This window comes from Daphnia magna, linkage group LG10, assembly GCF_020631705.1.
Source record: "Daphnia magna isolate NIES linkage group LG10, ASM2063170v1.1, whole genome shotgun sequence".
NCBI classification, from domain to species: Eukaryota; Metazoa; Arthropoda; class Branchiopoda; order Diplostraca; family Daphniidae; genus Daphnia; species Daphnia magna.
The window spans coordinates 30,863-53,179 of NC_059191.1; the positions used below are offsets into that span (position 1 = coordinate 30,863).

At 41.3% G+C, this 22,317-nt stretch overlaps 3 protein-coding genes and 2 long non-coding RNA genes across 14 annotated transcripts; 2 read left to right on the forward strand and 3 right to left on the reverse strand.

The window, feature by feature from the left end:
* The first annotated feature begins 4,906 nt into the window (after nt 1-4,906).
* LOC116932275 lies at nt 4,907-5,482 on the forward strand. Its single transcript, XR_004399484.2, has 2 exons — nt 4,907-5,137; nt 5,194-5,482. It is a non-coding gene; the product is annotated as an uncharacterized LOC116932275 (long non-coding RNA).
* A 152-nt stretch (nt 5,483-5,634) lies between these two features.
* Nucleotides 5,635-7,721, reverse strand: LOC116932271 (mitochondrial inner membrane protein OXA1L). Its single transcript, XM_032940042.2, has 9 exons — nt 7,563-7,721; nt 7,261-7,497; nt 6,990-7,191; nt 6,790-6,933; nt 6,638-6,723; nt 6,395-6,559; nt 6,223-6,330; nt 5,988-6,153; nt 5,635-5,914 (listed from the first exon to the last, which is right to left on the reverse strand). The coding sequence occupies exons 1-9, from the start codon at nt 7,608-7,610 to the stop codon at nt 5,739-5,741; spliced, it is 1,332 nt and encodes a 443-aa protein (XP_032795933.2). The 5' UTR covers nt 7,611-7,721; the 3' UTR covers nt 5,635-5,738.
* A 186-nt stretch (nt 7,722-7,907) lies between these two features.
* Nucleotides 7,908-18,184, reverse strand: LOC116932269 (CD109 antigen). 6 transcript variants are annotated; one of them, XM_045180480.1, is made up of 19 exons: nt 17,879-18,184; nt 16,651-16,759; nt 16,384-16,576; nt 16,096-16,320; nt 15,609-16,018; nt 15,371-15,542; nt 14,899-15,305; nt 14,684-14,819; nt 14,477-14,620; nt 14,273-14,401; nt 14,087-14,141; nt 12,022-12,268; nt 10,790-10,907; nt 10,534-10,720; nt 9,157-10,466; nt 8,906-9,081; nt 8,670-8,829; nt 8,497-8,599; nt 7,908-8,419 (listed from the first exon to the last, which is right to left on the reverse strand). In XM_045180480.1, the coding sequence occupies exons 2-19, from the start codon at nt 16,713-16,715 to the stop codon at nt 8,175-8,177; spliced, it is 4,482 nt and encodes a 1,493-aa protein (XP_045036415.1). In that variant the 5' UTR covers nt 16,716-16,759; nt 17,879-18,184; the 3' UTR covers nt 7,908-8,174. The 6 variants fall into 6 exon arrangements, with proteins under 6 accessions (XP_045036415.1, XP_045036416.1, XP_045036418.1 ...); XM_045180481.1 differs by lacking the exon at nt 12,022-12,268 and adding an exon at nt 12,632-12,797; XM_045180483.1 differs by lacking the exon at nt 12,022-12,268 and adding an exon at nt 11,340-11,487 and having other exon boundaries at nt 17,879-18,183.
* A 107-nt stretch (nt 18,185-18,291) lies between these two features.
* On the forward strand, nt 18,292-20,460 carry LOC116932273. 5 transcript variants are annotated; one of them, XR_006652403.1, is made up of 5 exons: nt 18,292-18,306; nt 18,796-19,126; nt 19,903-20,073; nt 20,139-20,186; nt 20,247-20,460. It is a non-coding gene; the product is annotated as an uncharacterized LOC116932273 (long non-coding RNA). The 5 variants fall into 5 exon arrangements; XR_004399475.2 differs by lacking the exon at nt 18,292-18,306 and adding an exon at nt 18,712-18,726; XR_004399473.2 differs by lacking the exons at nt 18,292-18,306; nt 18,796-19,126 and adding exons at nt 19,241-19,255; nt 19,320-19,361.
* LOC116932272 (stathmin-4) lies at nt 20,382-22,276 on the reverse strand. The gene is made up of 8 exons (XM_032940044.2): nt 22,149-22,276; nt 21,959-21,992; nt 21,849-21,898; nt 21,666-21,791; nt 21,433-21,609; nt 21,217-21,357; nt 21,009-21,149; nt 20,382-20,951 (listed from the first exon to the last, which is right to left on the reverse strand). The coding sequence occupies exons 2-8, from the start codon at nt 21,978-21,980 to the stop codon at nt 20,859-20,861; spliced, it is 750 nt and encodes a 249-aa protein (XP_032795935.1). The 5' UTR covers nt 21,981-21,992; nt 22,149-22,276; the 3' UTR covers nt 20,382-20,858.
* Nucleotides 22,277-22,317: the final 41 nt, after the last annotated feature.

Here is a 22,317-nt window from a genome sequence, read left to right on the forward strand (position 1 = left end):
ATTTCCGATTTACCTGAATGAAAATTTTGACTCCGGAATTTTCAGAAAAATCGATTTTGTGGCTCAATTACAAGTCGCCCCGAGGAAATATTTATGTGGCAAGCTCCTCCCTATGTGCCCCACATTCTCCTAACGTCAAATTTGCGATTTACCTGAATGAAAATTTTGACTCCGGAATTTTCAGAAAAATCGATTTTGTGGCTCAATTACAAGTCGCCCCGAGGAAATATTTATGTGGCAAGCTCCTCCCTATGTGCCCCACGCTATCCTGGTGTTGGAATTGTAAACTACCTGAACGAAAAATTTCACTGCGAATTTCAGAGAGAAAACTCGTTACTACGCCAAAACTCCGGTTTAATATCTTTACGAAATACATCGGAACGTATTATCTAACAAATTCTGCATCTTTCTAGACCGCTCCCGTTGTCCTAGGATGAACGGTTCAAAAGTTGAAGAACACATTGCAGCATTCACAAGTTCTCATCATAGAAACATGGCTATTGCCGACGAATATTCAGAGTTCATCGAATGAAATGCATAGATTTCGACTAATTTTGACATTCTGCGCCGATCTAGACCATTCCCGTTGCTCTAGCATGTACGGTTCCAAAGTTAGCAAATACGGCTAAATATGCAAATTAGCTATAACTCCGCAACCGATAGCCGCTCGGTGAAAATATTTGCACGCCGAGCTCCTCTCCTCCTTCCCGATCAAGCCCTCGAGTCAGATTCACAATTTACCTGAACGAAAAAAATCAACGGTGACGTCTTGCGGCAGACGGGCGCTTCGCGCCCGCTGCCGCGTTTACAATTATCCTTATTGCAACACAACCGAGCCCCTCCTCCTAAAAATCACATTTATCGGTTTTATCTCTTTTTCTCCAAAATTTCACACAAACAAGTTTTAAAATGATGTTATTTCGACTAATTTTGATATTCTGCGTCGATCTAGACCATTCCTGTTGCTCTACGATTTATGCTTCAAAAGTTAGCTATTTTGCATAAGATTTCCTAAGTTCTCACTGTAGTAAAATGTTGATTTCTCACGAAGCTTTAATATTTTAATATTGAAATGCATAGATTTCGACTAAATTTGAGATTCTGCGTCGATCTAGACCATTCCCATTGCTCTAGCATGTACGGTTCAAAAGTTGGCAAATGCGGCTCAAATTGAAAATTCGCTTTAACTCCTCAACCGCAAGCCGCACGATTGAAATATTTATGTGCCGAACTGCTTTTTGCTTTCCCAACCGTGCGGTGCTGTCAGATTTCCGATTTACCTGAATGAAAATTTTGACTCCGGAATTTTCAGAAAAATCGATTTTGTGGCTCAATTACAAGTCGCCCCGAGGAAATATTTATGTGGCAAGCTCCTCCCTATGTGCCCCACATTCTCCTAACGTCAAATTTGCGATTTACCTGAATGAAAATTTTGACTCCGGAATTTTCAGAAAAATCGATTTTGTGGCTCAATTACAAGTCGCCCCGAGGAAATATTTATGTGGCAAGCTCCTCCCTATGTGCCCCACGCTATCCTGGTGTTGGAATTGTAAACTACCTGAACGAAAAATTTCACTGCGAATTTCAGAGAGAAAACTCGTTACTACGCCAAAACTCCGGTTTAATATCTTTACGAAATACATCGGAACGTATTATCTAACAAATTCTGCATCTTTCTAGACCGCTCCCATTGTCCTAGGATGAACGGTTCAAAAGTTGAAGAACACATTGCAGCATTCACAAGTTCTCATCATAGAAACATGGCTATTGCCGACGAATATTCAGAGTTCATCGAATGAAATGCATAGATTTCGACTAATTTTGACATTCTGCGCCGATCTAGACCATTCCCGTTGCTCTAGCATGTACGGTTCCAAAGTTAGCAAATACGGCTAAATATGCAAATTAGCTATAACTCCGCAACCGATAGCCGCTCGGTGAAAATATTTGCACGCCGAGCTCCTCTCCTCCTTCCCGATCAAGCCCTCGAGTCAGATTCACAATTTACCTGAACGAAAAAAATCAACGGTGACGTCTTGCGGCAGACGGGCGCTTCGCGCCCGCTGCCGCGTTTACAATTATCCTTATTGCAACACAACCGAGCCCCTCCTCCTAAAAATCACATTTATCGGTTTTATCTCTTTTTCTCCAAAATTTCACACAAACAAGTTTTAAAATGATGTTATTTCGACTAATTTTGATATTCTGCGTCGATCTAGACCATTCCTGTTGCTCTACGATTTATGCTTCAAAAGTTAGCTATTTTGCATAAGATTTCCTAAGTTCTCACTGTAGTAAAATGTTGATTTCTCACGAAGCTTTAATATTTTAATATTGAAATGCATAGATTTCGACTAAATTTGAGATTCTGCGTCGATCTAGACCATTCCCATTGCTCTAGCATGTACGGTTCAAAAGTTGGCAAATGCGGCTCAAATTGAAAATTCGCTTTAACTCCTCAACCGCAAGCCGCACGATTGAAATATTTATGTGCCGAACTGCTTTTTGCTTTCCCAACCGTGCGGTGCTGTCAGATTTCCGATTTACCTGAATGAAAATTTTGACTCCGGAATTTTCAGAAAAATCGATTTTGTGGCTCAATTACAAGTCGCCCCGAGGAAATATTTATGTGGCAAGCTCCTCCCTATGTGCCCCACATTCTCCTAACGTCAAATTTGCGATTTACCTGAATGAAAATTTTGACTCCGGAATTTTCAGAAAAATCGATTTTGTGGCTCAATTACAAGTCGCCCCGAGGAAATATTTATGTGGCAAGCTCCTCCCTATGTGCCCCACGCTATCCTGGTGTTGGAATTGTAAACTACCTGAACGAAAAATTTCACTGCGAATTTCAGAGAGAAAACTCGTTACTACGCCAAAACTCCGGTTTAATATCTTTACGAAATACATCGGAACGTATTATCTAACAAATTCTGCATCTTTCTAGACCGCTCCCATTGTCCTAGGATGAACGGTTCAAAAGTTGAAGAACACATTGCAGCATTCACAAGTTCTCATCATAGAAACATGGCTATTGCCGACGAATATTCAGAGTTCATCGAATGAAATGCATAGATTTCGACTAATTTTGACATTCTGCGCCGATCTAGACCATTCCCGTTGCTCTAGCATGTACGGTTCCAAAGTTAGCAAATACGGCTAAATATGCAAATTAGCTATAACTCCGCAACCGATAGCCGCTCGGTGAAAATATTTGCACGCCGAGCTCCTCTCCTCCTTCCCGATCAAGCCCTCGAGTCAGATTCACAATTTACCTGAACGAAAAAAATCAACGGTGACGTCTTGCGGCAGACGGGCGCTTCGCGCCCGCTGCCGCGTTTACAATTATCCTTATTGCAACACAACCGAGCCCCTCCTCCTAAAAATCACATTTATCGGTTTTATCTCTTTTTCTCCAAAATTTCACACAAACAAGTTTTAAAATGATGTTATTTCGACTAATTTTGATATTCTGCGTCGATCTAGACCATTCCTGTTGCTCTACGATTTATGCTTCAAAAGTTAGCTATTTTGCATAAGATTTCCTAAGTTCTCACTGTAGTAAAATGTTGATTTCTCACGAAGCTTTAATATTTTAATATTGAAATGCATAGATTTCGACTAAATTTGAGATTCTGCGTCGATCTAGACCATTCCCATTGCTCTAGCATGTACGGTTCAAAAGTTGGCAAATGCGGCTCAAATTGAAAATTCGCTTTAACTCCTCAACCGCAAGCCGCACGATTGAAATATTTATGTGCCGAACTGCTTTTTGCTTTCCCAACCGTGCGGTGCTGTCAGATTTCCGATTTACCTGAATGAAAATTTTGACTCCGGAATTTTCAGAAAAATCGATTTTGTGGCTCAATTACAAGTCGCCCCGAGGAAATATTTATGTGGCAAGCTCCTCCCTATGTGCCCCACATTCTCCTAACGTCAAATTTGCGATTTACCTGAATGAAAATTTTGACTCCGGAATTTTCAGAAAAATCGATTTTGTGGCTCAATTACAAGTCACCCCGAGGAAATATTTATGTGGCAAGCTCCTCCCTATGTGCCCCACATTCTCCTAATGTTGATTTTGCGAATTGTAAACTACCTGAATGAAAATTTTGACTCCGGCGAATTTTCAGAAAAAATCGATTTTGTGGCTCAATTACAAGTCACCCCGAGGAAATATTTATGTGGCAAGCTCCTCCCTATGCGCCCCACATTCTCCTAACGTCAAATTTGCGATTTACCTGAATGAAAATTTTGACTCCGGAATTTTCCTAGTCTAGTTGTCTAGACTTTAGTTGTCTACACTTTTCCAGACATTTAATACCTAGGGCAAAAAAAAGTTGTCGAAGCCCTAGACGTTGTACTATCCTTGTAGCCTAAAGGTACCATTTCCACAAAACTTAACAAAAAAACGCTAGAGGGCACTCAGTTCGTGCACTGGAAAAAAACTTAGTAACAAAAAAATCAAATTGCTATGCACAACTCTTACGCTTAAAAAGAAATTCCACTTTCAAAAAGGACTTTCGAAAACTATGGAAATCAAAATAAAGTACATTGACTTATGGCACTTTATTTTTAAGTACTTAAAATTTTACTATTTGTTTAACTATATTCAATCTGATAAGTATAATTATTTGAGTAAAAGTATATTAAAAACCAATAAAAGTATGTTATTTTCTTATTTCAGTACGCTAGATCCCTACTTAAATTTTAAGTACTGTTCCGTGTACAGAAAACACTTAAATGGCGAAAAATAAATACTCTTCAGCCGCTGTGTGCAAAAGAGTCGGCGACCCCTCGAGAACAAGCAAAAACTTTCTCTAAGAAATGGATTTTGCACCAAAAAATCGCTGGCTAGGTTCAAAATTCTTAAAATTAAATTTTAGACAAAACCAATTTAACTAAAAGTTGTTGAAAGAAGCCCCTGATCGCCAGGGTTTCTTGTTTAAGGCCCAGTCGTCGGGAACTCGGGCCGACCGGATTTGATCCCAGGGCCAGCTTACCCTTGGCATCGCAGTCCAATGCGATACCAATGCGGCGAGCTACGACTCTAATATTTCAATTTTCTTTTTCGATAAAATTCGACTACTGAAACAACTCGTTAATTATCACGTCAAACTTGAGGGAAATTTATAAGGTGATTGCTGTACTAAATGGAAAATTTAAATTTTTAATACAATGATCTCGTCCCAGGTCACTTTCTTTTCGATTGGCAAGTTATCCGCCAGTGTTCGTCTGCATATCTGCCTGTTGCCGTTAACACAAAAACCACATTTGCGATGGAAATGTTTGTTCCATTTGAAACCAGTTCAGGTAGGTCCTTAAATACCAGATTAATGTTGTAGGATTTCCCTTTAGTCGAAAAACTTCAACAAAAAAAACAAATTTTACAAGAACTATTAGTTATATCTATTTTCTCACAATGTATTCTTGTTATTAAGGGGGGCCAGTTTAGACTTGTATTAAAAATTGTTTCTGTTTACTTTGGTGAAACATTATTTTACATTGCAAGGAGTCTGACGTTTGTTTCCTGCGTGCGTTCAACGCTCCATTAGTAGACTAGCATTCTCAAATCTCAACCATGTTCAGCAACAGATTAATGACTCGAATTAATGATACACAGCAACAAATATGTGTGTGCATTAAAACCGCTATATTGTGGAGAAATAATGACACAAAGTCTACTATAAGCAAGTTTGATATCTCAACTGCAATTTTTCTCTTACAAGTTCAAGCAATTATGCCGCTTTTTTGGCTTGTTTGAAACCCTGTTGTACTAGCTGCTGTGCTTTGGGTGCTGTGGGGTTATACGAATACGTTTTTTGAACGGGACCTGTACCCGCACGCTTGAAATTTGAGTCCATGAGACGTTGGCGTTCGTTGAGCTCGCTGGTGATTTTCTGGTTAGTCCATGCTGTGAAATAAAAAAGGAAAAATATTACCAACGACTGCACGTTTAAAAAATAAGTGGCAGAAAATGAAACTACCTTCCCGCATTGATTCCATGAATCCCTTTTTCGCACCCGCTCCTTTGACCGGACTCAAGGTTATTAACTGATCTATTTCGAAATAGCTTCGAACTTTTGGGATTCGCAGGAAACCAACTTGTACTAGAGATATTATGTTGGTCGTCAGCCAATAGCAGAGAATGGCCTAGAAATGAGAACGTTTAAGTTTTCCAACTACTGTTGACAAATCTTAAAATGTAATCAGAAGATATACCCCTGAGAAATTCATGGTGATGGGAAACATGATGAATGGTATAGCTCTGAAGAAATAAATTAGCAGGGGTGAGCCTTGAGCAGAAAGCTTGGCTGAATCGGTTCCCAACTGAAATGTCATCAACGTAGTGAATTAAGTGATTTGTCGGTCTGAAGAAGAAGAATGACTTTACTTCAATGGTAGCCCACACTGTAATGCTAGTTAGCATCGGCAGTATGTAATATGGGTCACAGATTGTAAGATCAGTGAACCAAAATAACCCTCCATCTTTCATGCTCTCTACTGGGGTGTTTGCCATACCCTTTAAGGCAAAGAAAAAACTCATAAACACAGGTGCCTGCAATTTAAGAAATGTAAAAGAATAATAGTATTAATAAACAAAAATTCACTGGATATAAAACATTTAGCTGTGTACCTGGATCAGAGGCACCATCAAATTTTTAAACGGATTCAATCCCTTCTCCTTCATGAACTGCTGAATTTCATACGCCATCTGGGCGGCTAGAAACGACAGAAATATTTAAGAATTAAAACTTAAATTGCATGGACAGCCATATGCACAAGTACATTGAATGGCATTTCCAGATTGTCTAGCATCTGTCATTTTTTGCTGAAGAACTTGCAATTGTGGCATGTTGTTTGTCATTTTGGCTGCATTTCTTTGGGCTTTGACAACCAAAGGAAACATTAGGGAGCGAACTGTCAAGACTCCTATAGAAGAAAATAAGTTATTATAAAGCGATGAGCCTGAATAGCAACAGTTTTACCTAACGCAATGCAAGCCCACCACGGAATGTCCAAACCAATGTGTACCCATTCCAAACAAGTTTGAATAAGGCCACTTGGTGACATTCCTCCTAGACCTATTTCTGCAAAGGTAGGTTCTGCTAAATTGCTCGTGGAAATTGCTTCTGAAATTGTTTCCACTGATGTCGGTACTGGTGGAGGGGCAGGTATGTCAACAAATTCCTGACAGACAAATAAAACAAAGATATCAGAAAAACAGAAAAGAAATGTAGGTTTCCTAAAAATACTTACTGAGGTACTAATGGTTGTTGTAGCAGCAGCTGGCACACTGGTGAGCGACGGCCCGTTAGACACATTTCTGGAATATGCTGAAAGGCTCAGCTGGCGTTGACTACACGGTTTCACATTGAAAACTTTGATGTGAATCCTTGACGGTCTGCATTGACTGAAAAATACAGGGGGAAAGGCGGGTGTATGGTAAGATTTCACGGGGATTACGACCGTTGCTGCACGCACCGTGCAAGTAAACTAAAAACACGGAAAGAAACGGTTTATCAATGTAACACCACCGTGAACCATTTTCAAGTGGTAACCTGTTTGCCTAACGGAAGAAGAATGAAACGACTCGACTGAGAAATCATTTTCAGGTTGGTGGCGTAAGATAAGTCTTGAAATCCCAGGACAATAATATTCGCGTGCAAATCCAACCAGCTTTAAATTGTGCTTTTTTAAATAGAAATTCGTCTGCTGGTACGTCAAGAATAAACGCCACCTAGTAATAACTCTATCAACGATAATGGCAAAGCGAAGAGCCACGGTTATTTCCGTCTCTGTCTTTAACAAATCAAATGACGAATAAATAAATAGGTAAAACTTGACATCATTACGAAAGGTGAATGATTGGTAAAACTTACTAATTTATTGAGAAGAACTCAAAATAAGGTAATCGAGCAATCAACTCAGATCACGTGTATTAATCATTTTTACATTCCGGGAAGCGAAACGAGGCAAACGCGGAATAAAACACCTATACTTGTTTCTCTTGTTATAAAACTGGATGGACAATCAATAGTGTACAGCCTTGACGTAAATCAGCACATTAAAATGAGGAGGGATCAAGTTATTAAAAAAAAAAAAAAAAAAAGAAACAAAGAAACAGTGAAAAATGTAAGGATTAAATGAGAGAGGTCTGATTAAGAAAAATTTTAAATTAAGAGTAAAGCACTTGTGAGACCCGACAAAACGATACAGAGAAGTGTCGGGAGCAATGACTGCTGGCCACCAGTGGTGCGGCTATTACTACGTCCATCAAGCGTTCCCCAGCCTTTCGATCCGTCTTCATCACCACTCCAACCTGGATACGAAGAGCACTGATTTTTACAGTCGCTTGACTGGCAAATGTCGCAAACATTAGCTGGAACCGGTTCGTAAAACACGCGAGCACGACGTGCTGTTTCAAGAAAGGAAAAACAAAAAATGCCAGTTTAAACTTGAACAAAACACACGGGATATTTAAAGGAAACCTACAGCTGTCGTAATAATCGTACATGACGACAGGCACTTTACGCTGCTCTGCCACTTTGAAGACGCGATAAGCCTGAACAGTTGGGCAGACCGTATTTCTCGTCATCTAAAATGCAGACGAATAAAGAAAGGATTCTTAAAATGTAGCTGAAGAAAAGAAAAAGCCAATTGCTTACCTTGTCAAAGTACAGGGAAATTCCGGTACCACCTTCTTTCGTTTCAACTTTCTTAACGTCTTTAATAGCCCTGAGACTTGGAAGTGAATCCTCATCCATGACGTAACCAGAAGGCAGGCTGATTTCCATAACAGCCATGTTGCTTTCCTCACCGACAAAGCTACGATCAAAAGAACGAAAAAACGTGTAAAAATGAGATTGCGGTATGGAATGGAGCGACGACGTTATTGACTTACCTGGAGCAGATTGTCAATTGCATGCGGTTTTGATTGGCGTTTTTGAAAAGCTGCGGATCTAAAGTGAAAAGCGGCCACTCTCCGGTTACATTGAGGTTGTAAGAAGTGGACACTTGAATGATGGCGAACCCGCTTCCAACGGCTGAGATTTCCACTTGGGTGGTCTTCGGGGGTAGCTGTTGCAAAATACAAGAGATTTAGTACTGGACAACGAAATCATCTATCGAAACGATGGAGCCTTGAAACTGTACCTTGAATTTTTGAAGAATCATTGCATTTTCACGGTTGAGAGAAAATGTCTCTGCGCCAGCGTCGTGTTTGATTTTGACGTTGATGTTGGTGTTGGGTACTGTAATCTTTTCGGCCAATTTGGCAAGCGCGTACAAGCCGATCACCGTGTCCTGCGTGGAAGAGAAGCCGCCATTGGAGTTGCGCTGGGCAACCATCCACCTCATAATGGGCAACGCTTCCGTCACTAAGCCGCGCTGGAGATAGGAGAGCAAAGCGTAGGCGGTCATCTCAACATCGACCGACGTCGTCATGCTCGACCACGGATTAGACTTGTCCTTTTCCGTCCTCGGCTTGGACCAGAAACGGAATTCTTCTTCCGTATTGTTGGCTTTAGCCTGGAGCATATCGAACGCCGCATCCATGGATGGCACTTCGGCCAAATGAAGAGCGTACGTCACCAAGGCCATGGCGTACGGATCCGTAATGGACGGCAACTCTTTGACGAGGAACTCGGCCGCCTTTTGCATACTGGGTCCGTAGCGAAGACCGGCTTTGTTCTCCAGAAAAGCTAAGAGGACGTAGGCCGTCAGAGGGACGCCTTTACCGGATCCGCCTTGCATGTCCGTGTGAGATACTTTGCCCACTTCAGGGAACGAGCCGTTGGGCGCTTGATTGGCCGACAACCATCTGAGCGCGTCCTCGATCACGTGATCTTCGATGGTGATGTAAGGCTGAGCTTGACGGAAGGATCGAGCCACGAATGCAGTCAGCCACGTGCTGCCGGAAGCGTCGCTTTTGCCAAAGGCGCTGAACGAACCGTCGTCTCGTTTGTAAGTCAATTCTTTCTGATAGCCCGTCTCCATGAATCCTAGAGCTTTGGAACTGATGGCGTCCGTCAATTGGCCGGTATTCTTCAAATACTCCGTGACGACAATGTTGGGAACAAAGAGCAACATGTTTTGCTCGCCGCATCCGAACGGCATCCGCAGCAGCGAGTTGAGGTTATTGATGCTGGGGCCCATAATGTCGGCAATGGCGGACAATTCGACAGACTGCGAGCCGGGCACAGCGTTGAACGGAATCGAGACTGTCACGTTGTTGGTGTACGAGCGACTGGAACGCAGATCCAGCAAATAGGCCTTGTTGCGGTAAATGGTTTCGCCTTCCGCCTTGACGAGCAGTTTCTTAATGATGGCATCGCCGGCTGTTGCCGCTTTGGCAGTCAAGCGAAGGTCGATATGGCCCAACGTGGTCGGCCGGATGAGGAAAGAAACGGGCGTGCCATCTTGAGCTGGGATTCGGACCGATTTCTTGCGGAAAATGGTTTCACCTGTTTGACGAGTACAATCTATTAAACACTGGAGAGAAAAATGTACGTCATTTCAACTGAATTGCACTTGAAATTTCATTGTCTTCCACGCCGTTGTCGACAAATTGGAAATCGCCAATGTTCTCAAAAGTCAATTCGGCCGTAATCTCCTTGTTCATGTAATTAAAGACGACGGCCTGAATGGCGACGACTTCACCGCGGATCACAGAGTAAGGCAAATTGAGTTGAATGAAGAATGGACGAAACACTTGCATCTGCAATGAATTTGTAGAAAATGAGTACAAACAAGAGAAATCAAATTTAAAGCGAGGACGAATAATTACTTTGGCAGGTTGTTCAATGACGCCCAAACCGTGAAAAGTATCCAAAGAAAAGGCAGTAATCACCCAAGAGGTGATTGTATCAGGAGCTTCTTTGACAAAACGGGCAGTTCCGTCCGTCCTTGAATTTCATCAGATGAGTTTTTATTAGCATTACTTCTTTTAATGAGTGGTCAAGTTTGATCAAGATTGGGAAAGATAAAAGGGTTAAAGGGCAGAAACCAATACAATTTGCTCTTGTTTGTGTTTGTTTCATGCTACAATCCCGCGCCTGAATTCAAAGCGAAGCGCCGAATTAGTTGGGGAGAAAACCAAAAAAAAACGAGTCGTCCTCTGAAGACACGGATGAACCATTTCAGTTTTTAAGAGAAAATGCTCATTCATGTCTTGTTTTGGGTTAGGATTTTGTTTGTTGTGGGTGAGTCTCCAGTTAATAAATGCATCATGTAAAACAAAACAAAAAAAAAAAACATTCCAGTAGAAAGGGTGTGGATAAGAAAAAGAAAAAGAAAAAAAAAAAAACACACAAAAGAGTTGAAGCAGAAAAACCAACCCCGCGGTGGTGGAGTTAAAGAGCCAGACTTCGGGAAAAAGGCGGCGGATGCGAATGTTGGTCGTTGGATCGGCTTCGTCGTCGATCGATACCGATCTGAAATTGGTACCGCTTTCAAGAGCTATAGAGTCCAAACTACGCCACGTCACTAATCAAGGGCACAACAAATTTCAAATTCAAAATCAAGATCAACAAAAATTTCTACTTGCGAACAACAAAAAACACTTGATTCTGATTTCACTTGGCCCCGAAAAAAAAAATAATCAATTTCTATTTCATAAAAAAAGACATATTGTCTTGGCAAATCAATTTAGAGATCAAGTCATCAAACATAAAATACTAGCAGAAGAGGAGAGAAAGACGGACAGAAAAGGGAAGAAGCTAACGACGAATAACGACCCGCAAACTACGAATAATATTAAATGTTATTTGGCTATACTCGTTAGGAACACACAAAAAAAGAACTGATATGAGTGGATTAGCCAACAATAAATACAACATTAAAAAAAAAATACAATACGATAGGCGTAGTTCTTAAATTAAAGACGACCGTTTTGTTTTAGGTGGGAGATAGGCGAAAAATTATGCCGATATTAAAACAAATGAAAAACGAAAAAAAAACAAAAAATGATTTCCGTAAATTCGGATGCATCATCATCGTGATGACGATGAAATTGTGTACCCGGTATCGACGGATGTAAAGATCCAAGTCGGGGGTGGGTTGCGCAGTAAATAGATTTTAGGATTGTCATCCGCCGGAGTTGGAATACGAGAGAAAGCATAAGGTCCTTCTAGTGGAGGACGGATCTGGATAGGCAACGTGACTGACGGTCCTTTGTCGACTGCCACCGTGGCAGAACCGCGGGCCGGAATGGGCCGGTTCGTTGGTCGATTAACCGCTTTCGGTCGCAACGTTGTTCGTTCGCTTCCTTTATATTTGTTTGTTTTTCAGATTTGAATTGAATAGCTTGTTTTTCACAATTGTTCCCTATACATTTACTAAGCAAGACACGCGTTGCAAATTCGCATCACTAAAGAAGCCACAGAGAGCGTTCCATTCTAGGAACGACGAGAGAAAAGATAGCAGAAGTAAGAGAACTCGTTGGTATACACGTGAAAACAGAAATGCAAAAACTTTCGCGCATTCAAAGTCGTGCCAACGGCACACAATGGCAAAAGCCGTTAGTTCCTGCACCACATCGAAACCATTCGCCTTTCACCGCCATGCCTTGCACACCCCACCAAAGGTTAGGCGGAAAATAGAAGAAACAGAGACAAGAACGTGAAAGTACCCATTGACTAGTAAATTCTCCCAAAGCCACGTCTCGGGGAAACGTGTTCTCGTCCTAATGGAATTAGAGGGCCACAAAGACTCGTCATCAGCATCGTCCACTTGATTATTAACTGGAGTTACGGGTAGGGCGCGAATCGTTTGATCGTTTGCGCGGTACGTCACTGCTGAAGGAAGAAGAAATTAAGGACGTTCGTCTTTCGTCGTACGCTACCCATTCGCCCCAATACGTCTACATCTTTCGTCTCATCATTGAAAACAAGTCGGACTGAATGTCATCGTAAATACAACACAAAAGCACTTGCCGCTATCCGCCCAGCAAAAATTGAAAAAGCCACTAATCGCTTGAATTAAATCTAAAACTATACAGAGAGAGTTTAGAAAATAAAATGCAGCTAACTGTGTCATCTTGTTAAGCCATAACCAAGTGTCGGGAAAGTGGTGGCGAACGCGGACGGAGGAAGAAGACGACAACACTTCGGGGGCATCAGGTGGATCGGCGTACAAGAGGCTGTTGTTGTAGGCAGCGCGGTAATAGACTTTTCATTGAAAGGTTATCTTTGGTTAGTTGAGTTTAGAGACTATCGAGCTTACACGTGGTTAAGTTAAAGCTCTAAAATATGTAGCCAGTTAGCGACTTATAGCCAATTAGAGAGGACCGCACGATAAATAGAGATCGAAGCGAAATGTTTTGTTTGTGTCAAAGCAAACAGACGCCCTTCAACTTTCACTCGACGAGATGTTGGCCACTTTCTAACGACAACGAGAGAGAGAGAGAGAGCACCGCCATTATTACTTTGACACATAAAACCAGTGAAAAGATGTTAGGAAAGAATGAGGAAAAAGAAAAAGACCAAACCACTAAATATGTGAGTACCCCAAGTCGGTGAGATGAAGCCATAGGAAAGTCTCTGGAAAATGTTGACGCAAGGCCAGTGCGGATGCGAGGCTGGATTCGTCATCTCTGCTAAGGGCTACCGTCACCGTGACATTTTTGGGCGAAGCCAGAAGTAAAGGCATGGCTGAACAACAGTACCAAGACAAGCGTTGAGTTAAATCATTAAAGAAGTTGAATATATAAGATACTCGAAAAACTAAAGTGCACGATTTACCGTTAGCAAACAGCAATTGTTCAATTTCTTTTTTAGTAAATATAATCAGAGACAGCTGCTGGCGAAGGAGGATTATCAAGTGCATAACAGAACATGGCTTACAGCGAGTTTAGTTTGATTTCCTAGCTGTTGTTTGTAAACTATCGGATTCGTTACAAACAATTGGCCATCACTTACCTCACCATCTCCTGTCCCTTTTCAGATTCGTACCCTTTTATGGTAATATTATTTCTTAGCACTATTTAAATGTATGTAAAGCAACCAAACCCCTGGAGCGATTTCTTTTACCTTAAAAAACAAAAAACCAAGTAAAATAAAAAACGTGAAATGCAAAGGTCACTCACCGAACGGCATGCTCTCCTGGATGTATCCATTAGTCAAAACCACAGTGCCGGAATTCTGACAACCGAAATGAAACAAGAATGTTAAACTTGAAGGGTGCAAAATATAACGGTGAATGAGTCACTGGTTACGCACTAACGCAACAATGGAATAAAAGAATAGAAAAGAAAAGAAAAAGGAATCATTACGCTGAAAACTTCACCGGCTGTTGCCGACGAAGGCCACCAAAATGAACGTCCTCCAACTTCTGGAAGCCACGAAGCAAAATCAGGCCGCCGGGTTGAATCATACGATTTCACTTCATCTAAAACATCTTGCTGGAGAACGGAATTGCAATTTTATCGAGAATGCCATTCGCACTTTTGATTAAAAAAAAAAAAACGACGTCATACCCGAGAAATGTCGTTGCCCGTCTTTAAAAGCAAAACGCTCTGATCGACGCCGAGGATGCCAACGTACGAATTCGGTTTTGCTTTGACCACGATGTCGACGGCTTTGCCCGGTTCGACGGAATCCGGAGCCACTTGAATTTCCACCTGGAAAATAATTAAACTTCAAATTGGTGAAAAGTTCCAGAACAAAATGAATGAGTCACGTACAAAGTTCTGGAACGTTCCTTCAACGTCAAAGTTGAGGGCATCAGCCACGATTTCGCCATCAGCTCGGACGTAATAGACGACAACACGAGCCACAGGAGCCATAGCGGCCGTCACTTGGAAGCGGAACGCGTGTGACCTATCGCAACGAAAAGAGATTTTAGCAATTCAATTTACAAGCGCACGGATAAAAAGAGCAATAAGAAATAAACACTTGCATTTGATTTCCGGCTTGTACGGTACGAGCGACGATCAAATTGCCACGACCCATCACCTCATAAGTGTAGGAATCGAGTGGCGCAGTCGAGTTGACTTGGATGGAAATTTCTTCGTTCACTTTCGGATTTTCCGTTTTCAGAACGACTTGGATGAACGAATTGCTCGGCGATTGGGCTCGATTGATGGTCGAAAACCATTCAACTAAATCTTGATATTGAGTTTCGATGCCAAGCGTGTAAACGTTCTCGTCGACCGGTGGATAAAAACTGAGCTCGAGAATTCCGTTCCGCGGCACTGGATACTCGGTTCGATTGTACTCGTCTTGATTGTGCGAAAATCCGTGTTTGACAATAACCACGCCGTTGGCATCTTGAATGGGCGTGTTGTCCTGATACGCCAGTTTCAACTAGTTTTCAAAAGAGTTCAATGTTTTAAATCGGCACATTTAAAAAGTGAATTTGAAAGACTTACAAAGGCCGTGTATTTAAGGCCGGGCTTGAAACTGTCGGACGTCTTGATCAACTCCATTTTGTACTTGTATTTATACAACGTCAATAGGGAACTCGTGTTTTGTTTACGTTCCGTCAGCCCTTCGATAACAGTCACGTCGAACCGGATATCTCGTTCAAAATCGTCCACTAGCCTAATCAATTAACATTTTTCATCAAGATCAAATGCAACCAAATAATGCTGAGAAAATGAGCCTTACTTGAGCTCTTTAAAGAGATTGAAATCCACGTCAACTTTGCCGTCGATCTGAACAGTTTTGCGAACCGGTTCAGTGAAAAACGGTTGAATATAAGAGACCCGATATTGCGGGTAGGCGGCGATGGTCACGTTGCCCTTGACGGGTTTTCCATACGTGTACTTGGCTTTGATGCTGGCCACCATTTTGGATTCATTAAAAGTCAGGTAGGTGGGCAAATCGATCGTGACTTCGAATTTCGGCAGAATATATTCAGCCACTTGGAAATGTTTGGAGAAACTTTGGCCCGATACCACAGCGGTGATGTTCCAGTCGCCCAAGACGGGTTGATCAGATAATTGCAGTTCCGATGCAAAGACGCCCTGTTTAGTAAAGACCCGATTCCACTGCTTGATGCGGTTGCCTTTGCCATCCTATTTGATTTTTCATTCGTCAACGGTTTAATTGTCTTGAAACGCACTTGAAAGTAAAAAAGAAGAAAAGGGTATACCGTCATGAAAATGTCTAAAGAGCCGACGACGGATGGTTTCAATTGCGGATTAACAACAATAACGCGAAATTGGACTAAATGACCCGGTTTGTAAATGGCCTTGTCGGTTTGGATGAAAACCGAGTGGCTCTTTTCGGCGTATTCCAACTCGGTTGTGTTGACAAACGTCAGTCCGCCAGAGCCACGGGCCGTTAAATTGTATTTGCCCGGTCCCAATTCACCAATCTGTGCAAGGAGGGAGGTCAGTAATCAAACGTTCTTTTTGAAAATGGGCGGAGAAAATAATACCTGGAATTTAATGACTTGGGTGGAATTGGGTTCAACGGTGGCGCTTTGGGCATTGCGGACTTGTCCCCCGCCGTCCTGTTGGCCTTCGATGGCCACGACCAGATTGGTCAATGCTGCACCGCCATGTAAACTGATGGACACGTGATAATCCAAACTCGGTCGTAGGACTTTGGGAGCCACAATCGTATACGTCCTAAACCACAAAAGAAAACAACAAAAACTTGGCATTTGATCAAATTAATGGTTGAAATTGAATTCAAAAGTTACCCTTCATTCTGAGCGAATGTCAGCGAACAACAACAAACTACCGCCAACACAAGTCTGAGCACCATGATGACGTCACACCACCAGGCACCGAGTGGGAGCCTTTTCCGACCTATTACGTCATTAAAGTTGAAGAAAAAATGATAAAATTGGGCGTGAAGGTAGACACTGAGGAGAATAAGAAATTTCACTTCCGCTTGACACCTTTTTTTTTCTCTTTTACAACGCCACCCGCATCCTTTAGCAGATGACGTCACACGCCATTTGCGCAATGAACACACGCATACTTTGGTTCCACAGTGCAAATATGCACCGACATGAAACTGCAATACAACTTTTTCTCGTTTCAAAAGAGAAAAGATGTTTTGATCGCTTTTCTTCCGTTGTAGCACATGCCTCGATGCAATTGGAAACCAGCGATACACAACCAAAAGAGAGAAAGAAAAAAGGGAAGCTGGCCTTGGCTTTCTCTCTTTTTCCTTTGGTTGGCTAATGCCAAACTTGGTTTTGCCGTTTTACCAATCGACTTGAGCTTTGGACTCGGGCAGCTGCTGACACGGTGCCCAGAGGAAGGGAGTGTGTGTTGGAAATATTTATCCTTACACCAATATTTAGATGACCAAGCTAAACAATGACGTCGAAATACAATGATCTAAAGGGAAAGGAAAAAGGCCAAACTAGCGGTTTCTTTTTTCTTTTCCTGATTCTTTTTTTCGTTATTATTATTAGGTATGACGGGGTGTTTGAGGAGGTAGCAAAAGAAACGGTTTTTTTTTTCTTCCTGACTTCCGGGGGGAGTCTTACGGCATCCTAATTCAGCCACACACACACACATATTAAGGCTATAATACAGTTCCTTTTGGAAAGAAACCACCCCCCCCCCAAAAAAAAAAAAAATTAATTTCCATACAGGAAATCCTTTCTCCTCTTCTTTTTTTTTCTGTTGTTGTGTTTGGACTTTTTACGAAAGAGAAGCGCAACAACCTGTTGGAGTACTGGCAGGTGGATAAAGGGAATTTGTGGGTACATCATCTACTAGCGCGCACACACACACACAGGTAGGCCCCGGGGCCTTTAAACGAGGGCTCAAAGAGTCGTTCACACACACACACACAAAAGATCCCAAAAATATCAAAATTTCCCCTTTGTCAAGGTCAACTTGTCTATACAGACGTTACATTTAAGCACGTTAAAATACTGCCAATGCATTTTAATTATAAAAATGACTTACCCGTGCCAAGAATACAGAAGACACAACTGATCGGGAAAAAAATGGTTGCACAATTTGGCGAATGTGCAGACAACAACTGGAAGGGACAAACTAAAATGTCGACACGACACACCAAAAAACTTGTTTCGCACAGGCCAGCACTCCTTCTCTTTTGCTTTTTGCTGAATCACCAAAATGGATTCTTTTCTTCGCAACGCCTCGTGTGTTCACTTTGCCGGCAGGACCAAGACTGAATATCTTCGCGTGGCTTTCCACTCTGGGATAAAGTAACGAAAAATTTCACCTGTGGGCTATCTGCAGAGACGATGCGAGACTGACACACCACTATTAGCAGGGCAGGTTTATAGATGGCGTGTGTGGGCAGACCCTTTTCATTCGTTTTGGTGTTGGAGAGGGATGGCATATGTCTCTTTCGCAACCAATTTCAGGTAGAATTTCAGAGCAAACACGATTGGCAAATATTTCGATATATCCGTCGTTGAATAAACAATTCATGGAATATCATTGCCACTCATGATGTTTAGCCGATTTAACATATTTTGCAATTTAATCGGACGATACTCCTGTTCATTCATTTATGCAAATTTTTTTGCCTTTTCTGCGTTTCAGGATGGCAGAGACATCTAGCGAACAAAGTATTTTTCAGATTTTCTCAATTACTTTCCAGAATTTCCAGAACATCTCAATTTGCCCAGTTGACACAGATAAACAGCTTAATTAATTCGGGTTTCTGTCCTCACGTTCAGAAAATCTATTTAGGAAACAACGTAAAATTAGCAGAATATTAACAATTTATTAGATGTACAGCACTTTGGAACAAAAGGACAATATTAAAAGTAGATCTTACAGTATATAGTCTGACCCACTAATTGGGAAAGAGATCCTTGTACTAATAACCTACTCCTTTGCTCTAACAGGTAGTTTCGCCCCAAGAAAGCATTAGGTCATCGCAACGATGAATAGAGAAAGTCGTAACAGGAGTAGCACTGCAACATCCGTAAAGTATCTGATGGAGACTAGGTAAAAGTCTTATCAAGAGGCTTGCATATCCGGGAAAGTTAGGACTACCCATCCGGTTGATCTCAATCTTGTTCACACTTCGGTGTCCGCTTACAAATATGTTGTCTTGTTTGGCGTCGTAATCTCTATAAGCCGCAAAATGGCGGTGGCATTGGAGGGGAAAAAACGTGGCACAATGGCGACCTGTCAACCACTGCTTCCTCGTTAGTCACGACAATAATGAGAAATGTATGCATTTGCATTTATGCTGCTTATACCTAAACGACGTACCCAATTTAATCATGGCATTCAAGCCAATCGTTTGTTATTTTGTCCTGAATATCACTCTCTTAGTCATCTTCACAGGTTTTGCGATGGGTAACTACGCTCTTGCTAATGAATTGAATAAATTTTACATTTAAGAAAATCAAACCATTTGCAGAAGTCGAAGGGAATCCGTTGGGTTTACCCAGGAGCGAATCACGTAAATTCAATTACATAAATCTTTTTAACAAGTACTAAATCCATTTACTATATTTGCTTTTCCCAAAAACAGTGATTGAAATAGGGGACACAACCGATTACGTACGAGAGGTGCGTTTCTTCCATCACATTAAGAACTTTTTGGAAGGATTTTTTGGTTAATTGTCTACTGGGCGAGCCAAACTCATTTCCAACGAATTTCTGCCTGCCACGTCAAGCAAGCAACGAATGTTTTCGATCAGACTCATTGTTCATCAGAAGAAACCAAACTGTCAGCCTACAATTAAACAGTTGAAGTTGAATTTTGCATCAAAACCGCCAAACTAGTGAGAATATTCGACAGCAATCATGTAGAAAACTATATCAAAGCCTTGTCAGTTGCCACATCCTTTTGAGTTGCATGTCTTGACTTTTTCTGGTTCTCCATTATACATATAAAAACACAGAAAAAAAAAAAAAAAAACAACCAAAAAACAAATTAGAATGTAAACTTCTGGCTATCAAATACCACAATTTCCTTTGCTTGATATAATTTTTTACAGAAAACCATTAATGCAACATCCTTCACCAAACCCAATATACAGTTGACATCCAGCATACACCAAACAGACTCGTCTGAAACTTGTCAGTGTTAAGACTTCACAAAAAAATGGCATTTAGAAACAATCTCGCTTGGCTTCTTGTTTTAAGCGTCGCTCTCCTACTCGTTGCAGGTTGAATCTAGTCTCACTTTAAGCAAGTACAATTTGTTGATGAATTCAATTCTATTTTCTTGCAGGAGTCTTGACAAACCCAATAGATACTATCGAAGGCGATGAATCAGACTGTAAGTTGCTGTACCTAAATCTGTAATGAATACTATACTAATTATTGTATAACATCACAGTAAATCAAGATTGGAACCCCGTGAATTTTAACGATGAAAGGGAGGAACGTAAATGGTGGAAGAAAGTGTTTAAGCACGGCAAGAACTTTATATCCGGATTTTTCGGTTAATTACGAAGGCATTTCATGACTTAGACAAGCTTCCACCACATTTATTATTATACTTGCTTCATGTGCTCACTTTATCAGCGTATCAATACAACAAGCACAAATAATGCAAGGATACCTTTATTAAATAACGTTGGCGAATTGATAATTTTGAGTAGCGTGCCGAAATGGAATGCAATAAGTAACCAACTTGAGCAAAATGAACTACGTTAAAATAAATCCTGGACTCTTCCGATTCCAGAAAGGCGAAATAATGGAATGGGCCTGGGAAAATGACAGATCAACGTACAGATAGGCAAACAAAAGGTGAAAGAGCCCGTTGTGCGCTTTTAGCTGCTATTTTAACGTATTGGAAACGTTAAAATACAATGAAAAAAAGCTCTTTAATGTACTCGGGTAGGACTTTTCCCACTCTCAAACCCCACTGACAAGAAACATACGAAACAAAAGGATGGTTCGATAGAGAAGCAAAAACCCTTTGAGACATCAACCGCCATGCCTAAATTTAACCGGAAGAGGCTGTTTCTCCCTCTTCACATTGACCTCCACCAGAAAGGCGATTCTCTTTCTTCTGACGGGCCAATTCACCGCGGCGATCCTGTAAAGTCAGGACAATTATTTCGGTGTCTCTCAAAGTTACAATTATGCAACTTACCTGCTCCTTCAGTTTCTCTAACATTTCCTTTTCGATCTCGTCACGCTTTTCGGCGGCCAGTTGTATTTTGGAATGGATCTGTTCCTCCATTGCTTTTGTCTTCTCTTCACTACTCTGCTTTACCGATTTGATATGTTCTTCCTACATACGAAAAATGAGAAAAGATTGTATTAGTGTCTAACTATGAATATGTAAAATAAGGCATTACGTGTAGGCGAAGCTTTTCTTGTAGTTGCTTGATTATCTCGTCACGTTTCTCGTCAGCTGACTTTAGTTTTTCGTCAATTTGTTGCCTGATTTCCTGAAGCTTTGTTTCATTCGTCAGCCTGATTGTTTCCACGCGTTCCAACTATATTGAAAGGAACGCAACAACAATATAGCAAGTTAATATAGGGCCACTCGTGCGAAACAATAACCGACATACATGTTCCTTCAGTTTAGTTTTAAGTGACGATAAATGCGCCTCTCTCTTCTCCTGTGATTCCTCCATTTTGGCATCAAGGTTTTCCTTTGTCTTGGTAACAAAGGTGGAGACAAGTTCCTGTCTCTTTTCTACAGCTTTGCTTATTTTCTCATCCACATCATTGATGGACCGATTGGCCTTGGAAATGATATGGTCAGTATACAGAACAATGAATAAAAACCACTAATGCCAACCTCTCTTCGTTCCTTGGCTGCCAAAAGCTTCCTTTCAATTTCTTCTTCGGATGGTTGTGGGCGAGTTGGGGTTGAAACTGTGAGTGGTGAAGGGGGGCGATCGCTTACCGGTTCAGCCAGAATAACCTAATTGACAACTGGCCATGAAGAATGGTTCCTGTGAAAGCTAGGAAAGAACTTTACCTCATAACTCAATCCTCCCTTGGACTTCTCTTCTCCACGGATAGCAGCAACTAGATATGCAATCAAACAATGCATAACTAAAAACTAAACTTACAAAACAATAACTCTACCTTCTTGATCAACTGCAGACATTATTGTAGATAACTGAAAAACGAGTTTACGAATCAAAGGGGATTAGTAATGAACAAAGGCGTGGTACCCGTCAGTTGCAAAGTTCAAACAAAGAGACGGTATTCAATACATAACACACTAGGACTAGATGAATCAACCGACAATTAAATGTTAAATATTTATAGTTACCTTTTAAGACAAAATGGAAAATGGAAAAGTCTGCTTGTGGATCCTGGACCAACGTTCTCGTTTGGAAGAGAAATGGCGAATGGATGAAGTAACGAAACCGAAGGGGTTGATATGGCGACGGCGATTTATCGTTACATCACCCCACCCCTTCCCTGCGGATGTTAGCCCC

What these genes read in the sequence shown, in the direction of transcription:
- LOC116932271 (XM_032940042.2), bottom strand. Translation starts at nt 7,610, where the DNA reads ATGATTTCTCAGTCGAGTCGTTTCATTCTTCTTCCGTTAGGCAAACAG. An exon ending in TTCTTCCGTTAGGCAAACAG is followed by an intron (nt 7,498 to 7,562) that starts GTTACCACTTGA and finishes CCGTGTTTTTAG; the next exon opens with TTTACTTGCACGGTGCGTGC. An exon ending in CATGGAATCAATGCGGGAAG is followed by an intron (nt 5,915 to 5,987) that starts GTAGTTTCATTT and finishes TTTATTTCACAG; the next exon opens with CATGGACTAACCAGAAAATC.
- LOC116932269 (XM_045180480.1), bottom strand. Translation starts at nt 16,715, where the DNA reads ATGGTGCTCAGACTTGTGTTGGCGGTAGTTTGTTGTTGTTCGCTGACA. An exon ending in CCCAAGTCATTAAATTCCAG is followed by an intron (nt 16,321 to 16,383) that starts GTATTATTTTCT and finishes CTCCTTGCACAG; the next exon opens with ATTGGTGAATTGGGACCGGG. An exon ending in CCAGGAGAGCATGCCGTTCG is followed by an intron (nt 12,269 to 14,086) that starts GTGAGTGACCTT and finishes ACAAATATAAAG; the next exon opens with GAAGCGAACGAACAACGTTG.
- LOC116932272 (XM_032940044.2), bottom strand. Translation starts at nt 21,980, where the DNA reads ATGTCTGCAGTTGATCAAGAAG. An exon ending in GTCTGCAGTTGATCAAGAAG is followed by an intron (nt 21,899 to 21,958) that starts GTAGAGTTATTG and finishes TTGCATATCTAG; the next exon opens with TTGCTGCTATCCGTGGAGAA. An exon ending in AGGGAGGATTGAGTTATGAG is followed by an intron (nt 21,792 to 21,848) that starts GTAAAGTTCTTT and finishes GTTGTCAATTAG; the next exon opens with GTTATTCTGGCTGAACCGGT.